The sequence below is a fragment of the Ixodes scapularis genome, unplaced genomic scaffold (genome assembly GCF_016920785.2).
Source record: "Ixodes scapularis isolate PalLabHiFi unplaced genomic scaffold, ASM1692078v2 PGA_scaffold11__112_contigs__length_91849675, whole genome shotgun sequence".
NCBI lineage: Eukaryota > Metazoa > Arthropoda > Arachnida > Ixodida > Ixodidae > Ixodes > Ixodes scapularis.
Window position 1 is genome coordinate 66,918,122 of NW_024609837.1, and position 17,659 is coordinate 66,935,780.

Consider the following 17,659-nt stretch of genomic DNA (forward strand, 5'->3'; position numbering starts at 1 on the left):
AAGACAACCCACGGACACGCAAAGACTACGCTTTTAAGCCGGCAAAAAGCCGTGTTGAGGCTCTGGGCCACGCTCCTTGATCCTGTCTCACGTCAAGCGACCGCCATTATAACTTTACGCGCATGGCAAAACATCACCACTAAACGTGTAATTACGGAACCAAATACACGTTAAGAAATGTTGATAATACACGAGACCTCGCGTGTAAACAAATTACCCCGAGCCGTGAGTGTAAGAGGAACACCATTTGAGGTATCCGCGCTAGGAAAACGGTTTACACGGCTATAGATGTAGATTTTTGCTAACAGTGTAATTCGTGTTTTTGCGCTGTGTTTCACCCTGACAGCTACAGCTGCATTATACAGTGCCTATAGGTACGGCTACACCGCCACACATGCGACGGTTACCCTATAGCAACCGTCGCTGACGCTGTGACGTGGCGGCGAGGCATGCTTCTTCAAAAATGCACCAGCGACGCACGTTCACGGCGACATTTATGTGAAGGTTACAGATATCCAAATTTCGCCTCCGTTAAAATGCATTCTGCAATAACATGTATATACATTGTCTTAGAAGCAGGAGGTGTGCCTTGTTCCCACTGGCCGGCGTAACCGGTAACGTGAACGTACTAATTGCTAACGACGTTTTGATCCCTATGTCACACGTATATGTCTCTCTAAATAAATTAATGCGGCAAGGCTTACCGTCATAAAAAAAAAAAACGTATTCTACTCACGATCGTTTTTTTGTTTTTTTTTTTTTATGGGGGGGTTGTTATCTGCATAGACCTGTTTAAGTCATATCAATCAACGCGAAAGCTCTCCGGTTGTGCCACAGGATGGAGTGAACTCTGTTCAGGAGTCTGATCTCCGCTGCCATAGGCATTGTTTTTTTACAAGAAAAACTCTCAAGGAATTTTGCCCATTTTCTGTCTTTGTAACATCTAAAAAAATCCTCCAGTCGTACCATCCCTTCCAGGTCCCATTTAGGTAACATTGATGTAACTGCAACAATACTTAAAAAGCAAGCGAGCTGGTGGTGATTCTTGGTAATAAAAACCTGAGACTCAGGAACACAGGAGACGAACACAACACATTTTAAACGAACTGCCAAAACCATAAGGCTCCGGTGTGTGTGCGTGTGCGTGTGAGTGTGTGTGTTGTGTGTGTGTGTATTTGTGTGTGTGTTTTCTATCGGCGGAGAGGACTTCCACACACAAATACGTGTGAGGCGGTCAGTGACTGCATCGAGGCCGAAGAAACTGTGTCCTTTCAAAACCAATGTGGCATATCGGTGGACTCATTTTTAGAGCTCCTGAGATACTACCTCGCCTCCACAGTGGTCACGTTCAAAAATAATGCGTATATTCAAAAGAAAGGAACATGCATAAGCTCATGCTTCGTACCTGTACTGTGTGACAATTTTATCACAATGTGACAGGGACGTAGCTCCGATGCTCCCCACGAACCTAATATAAGGTTTGGTTCAATACGTTGACGACGATGTTGTCCTTTTGGAACAACATGAACAAGACGACTTGTCAACAATAAACAACATCGGCGCTACCTTCGTGACGCAATCTCAAGAACTAAAGTTTACCCACAAACTACCAACTAACTGAAAGCTCAAGTTTCTAAAACTTTAATTGTCCTTCGAAGACAACCATACGCTTTGAACCATAGCCTCCTCTATACTGACGAAGCCTGTCAGATCGTCACCTGACGCGGCCTCCGACAGGGAAAAGGTAGAGCGACAGACAAGAGTCATGTAACGGCCGCCCCGCTGTGGCGAGACGCCGGAACACACTTGCTCCGAGCGATAGAATGTCCGCCAGTGCTTCTCGCGTTCTTCGGGCTACCGCTTCTTTTGTCGTCGGGTTAGAAAACCATGTTTCGGGTCCTCGCCGCTGCAAAAGCTGTGCGGTGAATACCAGACTTTTCGTGGATGATCTGTGCTACCCGATCCTTGTGCTCCAAATTTGCGACCGGGCACTCTATGGCTCCGTCCTCGAACTGCCAGGCTTTGCGAGTATGGAGGCGGCTATGATTGGATTTTTTCACTGCGGTTCAAAAAACACTTCTTACGTTTGAATTCCATCATTTGAAGATAATCAAGATAGGAATTTTAAAAAGCTGCTTAAGCGCGGCCTCGCAAATGCTTTCAGCCTTTTGAAGAAGGAAGAGCAGCGGAGCTGTTCTATGTACCGCAATCTATAAGCGACGGAGGCAACCGGACAACCGGCTTGCCGGTTGTCTGGTTGCCGTCGTCACTTCTAGATGGCGGTAGCTCTCCAGAGCGTTGTGTCGAGATTTATTTGTCCACGAACACGAAACCGGGGAAACTAGCCCTTAACAGCTCCGCGTTAAAAATTAGGCGAACACAGCGAAGAAGAAATTCGAGGCCGAAGCTCTAAGGCTTGGGCCTCTGGATATACCAGCTCGTTGTTGTTTGTTACCGCTATAAATAAAAGAATACAAACAAGCCATGATAGGAGGCGTTGAACGGGAGTGCTAGGCTACCACCACAAAATTAATTGCTAACTTGAAGAGGATAACCTTAAATTATGGCACTCCCCTTAGCGAAAAAAGGCTGTAGTTGAAATATGTTCCAAATACATGTATTACAGGTATTTTATTTTGTACTATTCAGATCTTTTTTCCGCATCCAGCATTCGTTCGGAAAGCATTTATTGTACATCTTAAATGCAGCTTTAATTATATTACGTATATATCACAAGCATTCCAGAAATATGTCAAGTGCGTTCCAAACCTATTGCAACATCATTGAAAATAATACTTTTTTTATTTTTCTTCATCAAACGCGATACGTAAACACGATGCAGTAATGTACAAAGCATCACTCTAACATTTTGTTGTAATGAGACGTCGCTGACTGTCGCCACGAAGCGGCGTGAATGTGTGGCCCGGATCGATGAATACGCGCCCCAGTGATACACGCGCGACGAAATATCCCTACAGCGTGCAATTCGCGTAACGAGTGTCGATGACATGTTAATATCCAGGAAACGTGTCAATGAAACGCGTATCCACGAAAAGCTGTCTGTGAAACACGTTTCCGCGAAATGCACGGAGAATAAGAAAGTCAGTATTCTACCCGCATTTGTGACTTGATTTCAGACACGTGATGGGAGGCGAATGCCGGAAGAATTCCGAAGAAATGTTTTATCCCAACTGCCAGGAGAATAGGCACTGCCTAATTATAGAGGAAATCCGGAAGAGTACCCGTAGAAGAGAGGTCTATCGTCGCCAAGAAGTGGTTGCAGTGCACTTAAAATAAAAATAGCGGACAGGAAAGTTGTAGTCGGAGATCTATGTCGACGCGGGCACTGCAGAACAGCCACACAAACACAAAAATAAGAAGGAAGGGCTCCGTGAAGAGTCAACACGATGTCGCACAGGCGGTCATTTATTTGTCGAACCGAACACTAAACGTATCATGGGATTTTTGTTATGGCTTTCGAATAAATTTCATGTTACCGATATTCGCCTTTCCGAACACTGATAGCTTTTGTACACTTCGAATACGTTTTGCGGACGATATAACCACTACCACCAAAACCCACGGCAGCCCCACAGGCCGGAGCACATTCGAAACTAAGTCGTCAAGAAGGTATTCCGAGATTGGGAACAGCCACTGCGTTATCTGTCAATCTTTTACTACGTGATGACGCTACTGTAGTCACTCGCGCGCAGAGAGCGGAGTCAAGTGGTAAAAAGCAGACGGTTGATTTCTCCGGTGACCGCGCGTCACCTGCCACCCCTATTGAAAATTCCATCAAGGTACGTAATTTGGGACACTGACTGCCAGTCAGCAGCCTTGGTGGAACGTGATGGACCATCAGACGTTATGTGATGGTCCATCAGACGTCATGTGATGGTCCATCAGACGTCATGTGATGGTCCATCAGATGACGTCTGACTGCCACTGCCAAGGGAATTTCATCAACAAGGGCAGGATTTATATAAGAGTAAAGCTATACGCACTCATAAATATCGCCAAATGCCTCGATAAAACAAAATGTTCGAGAAAAAAAAAGAAAAAAAAAGAAAGACAACCGCGGATTCGAACCCGCACCACTTGCGTACAAATCGCACACCTTAACCGCTATGCTACGGAACCGTTTTTGAAACTCGATTTCACTAATCGTTTTATACGAGATGCTTCGGCTGCAAATGCAGTTAAGCTGTCAGCATGTTATGCAAAGCACTCGTACATCACTCGCCGTACTTCAGTTCTACTCACCTGCCATGTAGAGTACTTTCGCGTCGTAGAACGATCCTTTTGTTCGCGCGTCACCGGCCCAGTAGACCTGGTACACCTTGTCGTCTTCAACTACACCGCTAAAGTCCCTTACATTGTCGGAACTCACAACAGGCTGGGTCTTGTCGGGTAGAAATTCTGCTAAAACATAAGTGATTGTAGAACCCTGGCAGGATCGACAGGTTGGAGCAAGCGGGCAAACAAAACGAGTCGAGAGCGATCGTTCATGAAAGCTCGGCGAAGCGGCGAGGAGGACAAAACATATTTATTAATCGTTTTACGCTGTGGGGTGGATCCTCAATTCAGGTACCCATGTGCCGTCCTGGCTCGATCGGCCCTCTCCACCAGCAAGAGCTGATCTTGAGGGAGGGAGCTGGACAGAAGTGTCTCCCACTGCTCGGGGGTAGGGGAAGGAAAAGGGGGTGACATGTCTGGGTTATTGTCGCACTCCCATATGATGTGTCTCAGGGTGCCGGGTTGGTTGCAAAATTGACATTGGGCATTGAATTGTGTGGGGAATAGCAGGTGCATCCTAATTGGATGGGGAAATGTGTTAGTCTGTAGTAATCTGAGTGTGGTTTCCTGACTTCTCGTGAGGGAAGGGTGTGGTGCGGGTAATGTTCTTCTGTTGAGCCTGTAATGTTGTGTAATTTCTTGATAGGTCGTGAGGGGTGTGGGTTCCAGTGTCTCCTCCGTGGCCTGGTGGGCGAGGTCTCGGGCCGTGAGATCGGCGTGTTCGTTGCCTCTCATGGAAGAGTGGGCTGGGGTCCACACAATGTCGACCTGCCTGTCCGGTGCCTTGTTTTCTAGGATACGTAGCGTGACAGGTGCCACCCAGCCCGACTGGAAGCTACGGCATGCCTCTTGCGAATCCGTGATTATTGTGGAGGTTTTCGTTTGTGTGAGGGCGAGGGCGATAGCAAGCTCTTCTGTTTCTTTAGCCGTTCCCCGTGGGACGGAGGCACTGGTCAGGTACTTCTGCCCGTCTGTCACCACGGCCACCATGGCTCGTTTGCCGTTGTAGTTGGCTGCGTCGGTATACGTCGTCGTGGGTATTCTGGAGTGTGTCTCATTTAGTGCTCTTGCTCTTGCTGCTCTGCGGCCCTGATGGTGGTTCGGGTGCATGTTTCGAGGGATTGGGTAAACAAAGATGTGTTGGCGTCACGATTCCGGGAGTGCCAGCGGCAGGGTCTGGTCCCGTGGAACCTGCTTGAGTTTAATCAGCAAGTTGCGGCCGGTTTGAGTGTGAGCGAGTCGTGTCCTTTGACTTGACAAGTGGCCCTCAATGAGTTCCCCCACGGTGTTATGTAGCCCCATACGAAGTAGCTTGTCCGTAGATGCGTTCACGGGTAATCCGATTGCCTGTTTCAGCGTCTTGCGTATGAGCACGTCGAGCTTGTCTTGTTCCGCTTTACTCAGGGTGACGTAGGGAGCAGCGTAAGTTATGCGCGAGAGGACGAAGGCTTGAACTAACCTGACCGTATCGCTCTCTCTCATGCCTCTGTGTCGGTTCGTGACTCTGCGTATCATATGCAAGACTTGCTCAGAGGTTTTACTGAGCTGTTGCACCATTGCGTCGTTCTTGCCGTCCGCTTGAGTTAGCAAGCCCAAGATCCTGAGGGACTTGCTTGGCTTGATGTCGTGCCCTTTGAGAGTGACGTGGATGTTGTCGTCGTCCTTCTTGGTTCGCCGTCTCCTCACCACGAGAAGCTCGGATTTCTGTGGCGAGCAGGACAGTCCGCAGCTTTTTGCGTATTGATTCACCGTCTCGGCGGCGAGCTGCTGCGTGTCCTGCAAGCCTCCGAGGGAGTCGGTGCCCGTCCAAAGGGTGACATCGTCCGCGTAGAAGGCATGGCTTAAGTTCGGTATTCGTCCCAACTGCTCAGGGAGGCCCAGGAGCGCGATGTTGAATAACAGGGGGGACAGGACCGAACCTTGGGGAGTCCCTTTGCATCCCAAGTTGATGGGTGCTTTGGAGGTGATGTCCCCGATCTTAAGTATGGCTGTGCGGTTAGAGAGAAAGTCACTTATGTAGTTATATGTCCTTTCCCCGCAGCCTGTCTTGACTAAGTTTCGGAGGATCGCCTCGTGTGCTACGTTGTCGAACGCTCCCTTCAGATCTAGAGCGAGGATGGCTCTCGGGGAGTTACGTGTGGCTGGGACAAGGATGTCCTCTTTAAGTTGAATAAGCACTTCCTGGGTACCGAGGTGTTTCCTGAATCCAAACATCGTGTCCGGCATTTGTTGCGTTGCATCGAGGTGGTTCTGAAGTCTCTTCAGTATGATTCTCTCCATGATTTTGCCGATACAGGATGTAAGAGAGATTGGTCTTAGGTTCTCAATATGTGGCGATTTGCCGGGCTTTGGGATGAAGTGTACCTCCGCCATCTTCCATTGGTCCGGGATTTTTCCTGTCGTCCAGAAGCTGTTGGCTGAGCAGGGTATCCATGGTGCGGTCGCCTAAGTTGAAAAGGAGCTTATTAGTGACTTTGTCTGGACCCGGGGCACTGTTCCGCTAACTATCCGCTATTGCGTCTCGTAGCTCGTATCGTACAGTTGGATATCTTTGTCTAGTTCTTGATTGGGCGATCCGTCATACGAAGGGGAGGAATAGACTTTCCCCGTCGGGAGGTACTTCCTTGCCAGGACCTTCAGGAGTTCTTCGCTGCTACCCGCGTAGGCATTGAGTGTGCGCGTCATGTTTCTGTTAGACTCTCCTCTACTTTTCAGGGGGTCGATTAAGTGCCGAAGCAGATGCCATGTTTTCTTTGTAATCAGGGTGCCTTGTAGGCCGTCGCATTCTTGTAGCCAATTCTCCTTGCATAGCGCAGCTGCGTATTCAGCAGCCTGTTGGTTTATGAGAGCTAGGCGCTTCTTGAGCTTTCTGTTGTGTCTTTGCCGTTTCCATCTTCTTGTGAGGCTGCGTCGTGCTTCCCAAAGATGAAGTAGTTTAGGATCTACATACGGTGTTCTGTATGAGGTGGCAATAGTCTGAGTGTGTGTTTCGGAATCTTTTAAGGCCTCTTGGATCAGTTCTTCGTAGGAGAGATTTTGATCGAGGTCTTGCGAGTTTCTGTCCTTGCGGAAATTATCCCAGTTGGTTATGCGGGCTGAACCGATGTGGGCCTTGTAGCTTTTGTCCTTAATTAAAATATGGATTATGTCATGGTCCGATCCTAGCTTATCCTGTGTATTAGTCCAGGTAATGTCCAGAGTTCCTGCCAATAAAGTAAGGTCGGGGCTCGTGTCTCTGGATACGCTGGTGCCCGTTCGGGTAGGCGTTTGGGAATCATTGAGCAGGGTTAGATGGTCCTGTTCGATGGATTCGACTATTGCTTTTCCTTTTTTGGAGTTGTGAGTGTATCCCCATAGTCGGTGTGGGGCGTTAAAGTCCCCCACGATTAAAAGGGGTGAGTCCTTTGCTATTAATAGGGCTTCCCGAATTACTTCTCGTATTCCTGGTTGCTTTCGCGATGGCCGGCAATACATATTGAGTATGAACAGATTAGATTTTTTGTTCGTTGACTTCGAGATAATTTCTACGAGCGTGTGCTCGCAGTACTTCTGCGTCGTGAGATGTTGCATTGCCGCAATGCAACCTTTTATGAGAATGGCTGTGGATTTTTCGGTTGGGTCAGCATAGGTGATGTATCCTGGAAGATGAGGGCTTCTATTTGTTTCTTGTAAGGCAACTATTTCTGGCTGAGGGTCTAGGGAGGAGACGTATTGCTGGAGTGCTCCCTGCTTGTCTTTTATACCTCGGCAGTTCCACTGGAGAGCCACCGTACCGTTCGTGTTATTGTTTGGGCGAGTCGTCATATTGCTTGGTTGGGTCCTTGCTTTCCACCAGGGATTCTCGTTCGTACGGGGTGGGTCTGCGGCCACTGCGTGGGTTTACTGTTTCAAGGCGTTCGATGCGGATGGTGTGGCGCTCTATTTCTTGCTTAAGAGACTGTACATCTTGTTTTAGGTCACGCATATCTTGCTTTAGGGGCTGCACATCTTGGTGTACTGTTTGTATATCTTGTCGTAGGGCATTGTACTGTGCATCCAGGCGTGTGGTAAGCGGCTCCAATATGGATCTTATGGTTGCCTGAAACCACTGGGGTTGAGCGACTTGTGAGGCATCTGGCGTATGGACCTCGCTCGTCGCGGGAGCCTGGGGTGTTGTTTTTTGTGCGTCGTTATTTGGGGATGGTGGTAGTGGAACCACATCCATTTGTGTTTGCTCCCTCTCTGGGCGGTTTGGTTTCTTGCGTTTGTCTGTAGTGTTTGTTCCTCATCTGGGCTTTCTCTATTGTTTCTAGTCTAGCATGGAGTACTGCTATTTGTGCTTTGAGTTGTGTGCATTCCGGACACAGTACGGGTATGGGTGAGGGTGTGGGTTGGACTGGTGCTGGGGGTTTAGGAGTACTGGGAGCAGTGGGAGACACAATTTGTGTCCAGCTGACTTGCTTGTTGTTGCTCTCGCGGAGCCGGGGTTCCCTGCTCCGGGAGGTAGACTGGGACCTTGGGCCCGAGCTGCTACGCCGCCTTCGAGTCGGGGTCCTGGAGCAGTCTCTGGGCCGCCCGCGTTGCGGTGTCGGGTCCCTCCGCACGGCTCGCTCACTCGTCTGCCTCGCGAGCGCTCTCCGTCGGAGAACGTAGGGCTCAGAAAACCGCTTGGGACAGCCCCGAGCTGCCGTGAGGTGAGGTCCGTCGCAGAGGGTGCACAGAGGTTCGCATGTGTGGCCCTCGTGAGGGTCTCTGAGGCCGCACTGGTGGCACACATTGACTTTTGGTTGTGGACATGCCGTGGATCGATGTCCGGCTTCGTGGCATACGGTGCACGCGGGAATTGTCTTTTTGTACAGCGAGACAGGGTACTCCCCGCCGAATAATGTCACGAAGAAGGGTACCTTTAGCCCCGCAAAGGTAAGTATTACCATCTTGGATTGGCCCAGTCTGCGGCAGGTGTAGATTTCGAACTGGCTTTGGTCGGAATTCGCGAGGATTTCGGCGTCGGAGAAGCGCAGCGGCACTCCCCGAACGAGTCCCTTGGATGAGTCATCGGGCGCCAGGCCATACAGGGTGACCATATGAATGGTGTTGCCGATCTTGAGTTGTTTCAAGTTTCCTAGGGCCTTGGCTGCATCTGAAGAGGGTGTGCTGATTGTGGCCGTATTTTGCGTGGCATCCACGCGAACCCTAAGATTGGCTTGGCGCCACGTGAAGTTGATCGAATTCAACAGAGCCAGGGAAACCTCGGCTATGTCCAGATTTGCAAGCTTGAGGCCGTCTTGTGGGCGCAGAACTAATTTAAAATCATCGCGGGGAAGTGGATTGGGCCTGGGGGCGGCTTTGCGTACTGGCAGGGGAGTTGGAGGTTTGGGCACGGCGGTTGGGCCTACCTCATCGTTGAGCTTGCGCTGGCGTCGCTTCTGTGCCTTGGTGACAACATCGATCCAAGTTGAGTCATGTTCTGAGGAGAGCTCTGATTATTCACCTTCGTTGGAATCGTGGTTCATCGCGATATCCTCTTCGTCGTTTGAGTTTGGGCTAGGGGAGTCCGCGACGCGGCCCCCGTCGGCGAAGGACGAGCCCGACGTTGGGAGTAATCTTGCGAAGTTGGTCACAGAAATGTTTCCAGGCATATACTACAATGAGCTGAGTCGGCTGGTAGCGTTGAAGTCTGGCTGGAATCCGATTTTCCTCACAAATAGTTGAAAGACTGCGGAGCTCATGCGAAATGCGTCCACTCCGCCGTAAGTCTTCGTCTTTCTCCGCGAAGCGGCGAAGCCTCTATGGGCGAAGCGAAGTGTCGTTTTCGGCGCTTCGGCGGGCTTCTGATCAAGGTTGTCGGTCGGTTGCGTGTCAAATATCTAACGTCAGCGGTTTTATGGGCTCACGTCCCGAAATCGTTTTCTCGTGCATAGATTACTTTTCGTATTCATAGATTTGACGAAATAGTGGTGTCCGAACGAGCTTTACGTCCTTTGACCGTACGTCTGTCTGCACGTCAAAGCTTTTTGACGTACAGTCAGAGACAATCGATGTACAGTCAGAATCGCCACCAAGACATCCTGATGGAATTTCGCGGCGGCCGACTGCCACCAGGAAACCATCAGAAAGCCGACAAGCAGAGTCTGACTGGAGTTTGACTGTCGGTCAGAGTAACTTGTTGGCCAATCAGACATGCTTGACGTACAGTCAGGCACAGTCAGCGGTCCACTAGAAAACATTGACTGCCAAAGAGGGTTACATTGATGGATTTTTCCTTCGGGATGAAAGCGTACGTACGCTTTCATCTTAGATAAAAAGAGAGAAAGAGAGGGAGAGGAAGTAGGAAAGCCCTTCAATGCGGCCCTAGAACATCGAATCTAGAGGCGACGAATCACGCGTCCCTGATCATTCTTTCCCTTTCTCTTATACCCAGACATAAGCAGCAAATCTTGGTTTCATTAGCTACGGACGCATCCATGGAAACTCAACAGAGACGGGATGGGCTGACGAAAGGTTAATCGTAAAGGGGCATCCCAACAATGAACAGCGGCGATAAGACTTGTCACTTGTATCAACTTGTAAGTTATTTGGATAGTGACATTGTCCGTTGCAACTCAAGAAGGTAGGGCGAGGGAAAGGTAGGCCGGGTTGGCAGAAGCAGACGGGACACTGGAAGGGAAAAGGGGAAACCTCCTCCTCACTCCAGCGTTCCGCCTGCTTCCTCCTCCCCGGCCTTCCTTATACTCGCCCTACCTTCTAGAGTTGTCATGAACTATAGTACAATTTATGTTATGTACGTTTTCCTTGACCACCTGGCAGGTGGCGCGCTCTGCCTTTTCACCAGCTTGGAGACTGTAGTCACGTGACCCAAACCGGTTACACGATTGGCCTAGAACGCGTATAGCGTCTACTCTGCTGACAACGCCGACTAAACAGAACAGCTGCATGAAGTGTAAGTTTGGAAGTTCCAAAGACACTGCCCAGCTCAAAAGTTAACCGAAAGCAGGAAGTATGAAGATCCTGTTTTACGCCGTATGCCCACATTCTATGCTACTGTCGTGGTTTATTCTGCATTTGAAGAATTATCCGCGACGTAATTCTTCGCACGATATTCGTATATATATTTTTATAAAGAAATAAAAAAAAATTAAATACTTTGTTAAGTTTCCTGTTTTTGTTTTGTTTTTTTTAATTCAGTTTTGGGAATCTTTGCATCTTTGTGGCGTTTATGAACATATGGTTTAAGAAATGGCACAGTTTTTCTTAAATCCCACAATTCTTCAATATGACTGCCGAAGCAGTCAAACGTTGTTGCTTCTACACAAAAATAAATGTTCATCTGTTGTACATAACTGAATATTGAAGTTTATAAGGTCCTATCAACAAATGTTATTTTTTACTTAATGTGTGGCGAAAATACTTTGTTACTAGAGATCCACTCTTAGAAAAAAGGGTATCGATAGTCCTCCCTAAGTGGAGGAACGGTCTTGTACCCTATGTTCCTTTAGAAAGGGAGAAACCTTCGTCCCTAAAGCAGAGGAGCAAATAGTTCCTCCGTCGCCTGCATCTCATTTTGGGGGCCCTGAATCGAGCAAATCGAGCTGAATCAGGCTTAACGAGGACGCTACGTCTCTCGTACGGGACGAAAGGAGCAGCAAATAAACGCGTAACACGAGCTTTCCACGAACTGTGTTTATTTCCGAAGCCAGGTTCACCCCGCAGGTACAGAAACTTGTTTTTCGAAAGCAGTTAGTCAGTGTTCTCGTCGTCAGCTCTTTGATGTTAAACGGGGACAACAACTTCGCGCACTTCACGTCCTACCTTCGCTGTTCCTCGAGTCACAATTCTTTCGCCAACCGCACATCATGGAGAAATGGCAACCCTAATTCCAATCCGCGATACCAAACGCCGCTCTCAAAAGAACAAACTCGAAGCTACTGTTTACCGCGTAGCGTGAAAGAAGGTTAAATCGCTTGCCACCAGACGGCAGGGTCAAGCAGAGTAATTGCAAGTAGCTAGGCTAACTGGCGCTAAATACCTCCCAATTCATGTTGTAGAAAAGGTTGTTTATTTCTTCAGGCTATCCTTGCGCTTCAGAAGCCTCTTCTATACAACGAGGTAGAGGGGCTTAGAGTGATAAACCGGAAGTTCGGAAGTGGCACCCCCCCCCCCCCCGGTTGCCGCCATGTTTTACGCAAATGTGCCCACTCGTCACGTGACCTCACAAGAGCCGTGACGTCGCAGGTAAGATGGCAGCGCCCAGAGCTGACGGATGCGAGTTTGTTCGGTGCGCGGCAGCCGTGATGTGCAGCGGCTTTCTGACGATTTCGGGCTTTTTCGTGCTCGCTGACGCAGGTATAATGTGAAAAACATGAAGGAAGGAGACTTTATACCTTTTTTGCGCGAGATCGCTCTGGATCATCTGGATATTAACACCTGTGAGACAGCATCAGCCGTATCGCCGTTACCGGTGCTCGGATTCGGGATCTGTTCGAGGATCGATAGAACTTTGAGTGGTTTTAGCATAAAATTTTTGCGTTCTCTTAGTTTTGTTTGAACGTTGTAATGTGTGAGAATCGACGCGAAAGGTGTACGTCGCGTTAGGGCCTAGGAGAAGTTGTTTCAGGCCTGCGTCACCGAATAACCATAGCAACTTTTAGCGAGGAAGCTCATGCGATCTTTAACCCCTTGTGCTAATCGACGACTCTACATTCGATCGCTTTTCTTCCTTTTTTGGTGAATGCGAAGTGCACACTTATTTTCAGCTACGAGGATGACGTTTTATTGAGTGTGGGCATGAATAAATCGTTGCAGCACCTGCTTGAAAGCTATTTAACTGGCAATCAAAACAATTGTTTCAGTGTATGCATAGACTAACTGCACCTTTTTCTCTTTCGTAGGATTTATTGCAGCAATACTTTTTAGTGCATTGTATTAGTCGGTCAATTATTTACTTGTTCTAATTACCTGATAAGATGATAAATATATTTGTGTTCATCCCTTGCCTGAAGAGCAGTCTTGTTGAAAAATGCTGATCATTCCTTTCGGTCTCTTCACTAGCCTTTTTTGAAAAGTGTGGGTTGCCTATACTTCGTATCATTGTAACCTGGAAAAGGGCAACCGCCACAGCCCCGTCGAGCCAATCAGATAAACAGAGCGAAGGTGTGTGACAAATCTGTGCAGACAAGCACCCTGAATGACATGTTGTCATGTGCCTCTCTCCAACGAGCATATTGGCTCACCGAGACTGTAGCCTTTGCTGTTTGCCAAGTTGTGATGAAACGAATTACAGTAGCTACTACTCTAATTACCCCAGGCTTTCATACTTTGGTCATTTGTTCAACAAGAATGTTATGTACGCCATCACTCTGACCTCGGCTCAGCGCCTATTGGACTCGAATGCTGCATTAGCATTCGACATGAACTGGGGCCCATCCGTGTGCTTTACGCCAAAATAAAATGGTGATAGTTGTGTTGCTTGATGGGGTTCTGCAAAGGGTCTATTGTGTCTTACGTATAGGAAATGTCCTGCTATATAACAATGCATCAACACATACGATTAAAGTATATGCACAGAGGTGTGTTTCGGAGAAGTGGAATCAGTGCAGCCCAATGCAACAAGTCTGCCAGTCTGGTATGTTGCATTAATTAATATTGAAGGGTCATAGATGAGTGTGTCCTCAAAGGACCTGCGCGTGTGGTGAACACAATTCTTGGTGTATAAACTCTCGAGGCGTAAAGGCAAGCGGAAATAGGTTTATCTGGTTAGTGTATCAAATATGTTTATTTCCACTGGATTACATAATTATTGATTTTAGTTAATGGTTCCAGAACGAATTCTTTCTGCGACAGTTTCCCGTCAGGCGTTCAGTCGTAATACCTGTGGACCTTGTTGTAGGACGACGCTCCTGGCACGTCGGTGTTCAGTTTGGTCGAGTAACAACTTTGACCGACTGATGGCGTCTTGTAATCATACGTCATGTGTGCCCACTGACATCTGATGCGCTGAAGCTGCCAGGGTGGCTTCTAATCTGCAAAACTTTCCTGGTATTTTTCTCCATCAATGCAGCAAGCTCGGGCATGTATTGGTTAGGTGGCTGCGCCTTTTGCTGTACCGTTGACTTGATAGCTGGCAACAATGTTTGTTTGCTATCCACGAATTTTCACTTCCATTTCGTAATGGAGATTTATTCTGCATCCCACGACTACTGCAACTTGTGCAAGTCTTGTGTGGCAAAGTGAAGTCTCGTGATGCTTGCAGTACACTTTTGAGATAAACCAACCATTCTATTTCTTAAGGTCACTGAGCGGCATTCTCTGTCAAAGTTGGAAATTGTGTGCTTCGTGGCGTGGACACAGATAATTAGTGTCAGCAAATTATCAGGTATTGTCCTTGGACGACAACCGACACCAGATCAACTCTCCTTGCATGGCCGCTCACCTGCTTTGTCGTGCTTACCTCCCGTCCAGATGAAGTAGATCACGAGCTTCGGGGTATGTCGGCACCAGGGACAAAGACCGCCGAAAATAGTCCTCAATCTTCCCCGGACGCTCGTCGAGACGTGGTCGAGGGTCGTTCGGCACGAACCCTTGCTGGCCAATTTATTGGTACCGGAACCTTTAGTAGACATGGTCGGCCTCATGCAGTGGCAGCAGAGTGGTTTTCGGTTGGCCATTCGCAGTACCTTTGTTTTCCTCGGTGTACTTTGTTCAGCGCGGACCTACACTGGTTCTTCCCGATGTCAGGAATGCTTCGGCGTTGGGGTGTCTCGTTGAATTGGCATTGAATAGTAACAGGTAGCCGGTGGTGGTCGTTGTGACTTTGTGGCATAAGTCGCCCTAGTTTCGTCATATGCCGCTTCGCTCGAAGAAGTCTCCAGTTGAAATGCCTGTCGAACTTCTTCCGAAACAATCTCGGCGATCAAAATAAAAGCCGGGCAACTGATGGCAGGAACTAGCTTCCTTATCTCCTCCCGGACACCGTTGTGAATGATGTCACGGATGCCTGGGGGGCTGGTGTCGAAGTTGCAGCTGGACGACTCGAGTGTTGCGACGCTGGGGAGTTGTTGATAGTGACATGTTCAGGCCTGCAGTGTACATTCAATGTTGGAAGCTTCATTGATATGAACCCGGCCTTCGACTGTTGTCGTGGGGTTGCGGACAAGGCTGCTGAAGGTGTTGTACCTCACATAAGGAACATGGGATTCTTAGCTTCTTGTCTTCTGTAGCATACGGGGTTGGCGTGGGTGCTCGATCATGCGCAAAACATCCTCCACGAAGGCAGCGACGCTCTTGTTGGGGCCGTGTCCTGGACAGAATCAGGAATTCGGCTCTCTCTCGTCAATGTTGGCTGATGAACATGCACCTCAGCTCGATCTTGCGAACTTCCCATGACGTTAAGGAGGATTCGTGGCTCTCAAACCAGTGCCTCGCAGTTTCTTCCACGAGAAGTATAGGTTCTGCAGGAGCTGGTTGTCCATCTACCCACTGTGGCGGGCGACACAGTCATATTGTTCAATCCAGCCCTCGACGTCTTATGCACCTTGCGTGAAAGGGCATCAGAGTGCGAAATGCGACGGGCATGCAAACGATGGTGGGAGCGGATGTGGTTTGCTGCTACAGGTTTGTCATTGTTGACTTAATCAGCTTCGGGTTTTTCTGGCAAAAGACCTAATTCCGGTGGTTCTTGCAGGTAGCAGCGACTGGCTTGGATTTCAAGTTCTTCGTGGTGTATTTCCGAGTTTCGTCCTTGTGGTACTCGCTCGTCTTGCGGTTTTTCTGCCGGGCTCGGGATAGGACCTGGTTCACGGCTCGCTGGGGGTTTGACTCGGGATAATGTACCACCCGTGTCTTGTTATCGGGCTACTCGGCTGGGGAGCCGCACGGTTACACACAGAGTGAAGGGCTAGGGGTAAAATGCGCAGCACCTCCACCAGAACATACAATGACAGCTGAGCATGGCCTGGAACTTTCCAGAAGAGTAAATATTGACAGAAGGTAGGACTGGAGCAAGCATCCGTGACAATATAACAAAACAGACAAAAAAAAGTCTATCCTGACCACTAAAGAAGCTTCACTGCTTTAGTGGCACTCTGTCCGAATAAATCCTCTCCTTCGGGGTCTGGCGACTGCTGTGGACGAGCTGAACTGAAATCGATGTGAGAGCACTTTTATGGTAATGAGCCGCTGCAGACTGCCGTCGCAAAGCGGCGTGAATGGGTGGACTGGGTAGGTAACACGCGCGATGAAATGTCCATACAGCTTGCAATTCGCGTAACGGTTGATGAAACTTTGGTGTCGACGAAACGTGCGACAGACTAGCGGAATCAATACCAACTGTAACACCTGTGCTACGTGAAGGTGCACGTCTACGCCAGAACAATTTAGTAGACAGCACAGCATCACCTAAAGCACGGCGCAGGAACTTCCAGCTTGAAGGTAGCTCTTCGGCGCGCCGCACACCTGTGCTCCGTGAAAGTGCACGTCTACGCCGGAACAATTTGGGAAGCAGCACAGTATCATTTAGCAACGCACGGGAACTACAAGTGGCAAGGCAGCCCTCCGGTGCACCGCACAACCAAAGTGAGCCTTCGGACACTTGAACGAAGCGGCACCACGATTGCACACTGCCAAGCACGACCCACGCAATTTCCGTCGCTAAACTGTGTATCCAAATATGTTGAACACGCTTTACTGCAGATCTCGAAGGTTCCGATAATCAACGATAGCACAAAAATGTCGCCTTAAAATTTATCCTAGCGGTGTCCGAATCAATCCGAGGTCCGAGCAACGTAGGGCCGATTGTCTCCTTCGTGGCAATGTCCCCGTAGGTCACTAGCGAAATGCTCACCGTTCCTCCGTATTTTCACGTTATGAAGTCGCTTTCGACCGGCCTCACACAACCTCATATGACGGCTTCCGCGTCTAAAATCAACTCGCCGAGACGAACGACAACGAACAAAGCATCCGACAAGCTCCGGCCAATGCTCCGGCCCAGCTGGGGCCAGCCGCTGCATGGGCGCAGCCATCTTTCCTGTGACGTCACGTCTTTGGTTTGGTCATGTGACGTGTGGTCAAATTTGCGTACAATGGCAGCCGCCTTATGGGGGTCACTTTCGAATGCATACCGGAACCCCGGTTTATCGCTCTAAGCCCCTCTACCTCGTTGCTTCTATAGGAAGCGATCAAGCCGGCCGTGTCGCGGCGGTCGCCTATTGTTCGCCGCGACCTAGCGGTAGCCGCCGCAGGAGCATCGGGCAGCAATGGCGACGAACAGCACGGCGGGCAATGTCCCCGTCGTGATTACGAAGGAATTGAAGGCAGTTACCAATTCGGAAAGTTCCTTCGGTAGCCGGTGCCGTCGGCGCAGAATCATCGGGAAGTAATAGCAACGAGT

At 49.1% G+C, this 17,659-nt stretch overlaps 1 protein-coding gene across 1 annotated transcript; it reads right to left on the reverse strand.

The window, feature by feature from the left end:
- Window positions 1–6,807: 6,807 nt before the first annotated feature.
- On the reverse strand, window positions 6,808–8,100 carry LOC120836468. The gene has a single exon (XM_040205388.1). The coding sequence runs from the start codon at window positions 8,098–8,100 to the stop codon at window positions 6,808–6,810; it is 1,293 nt and encodes a 430-aa protein (XP_040061322.1).
- Window positions 8,101–17,659: the final 9,559 nt, after the last annotated feature.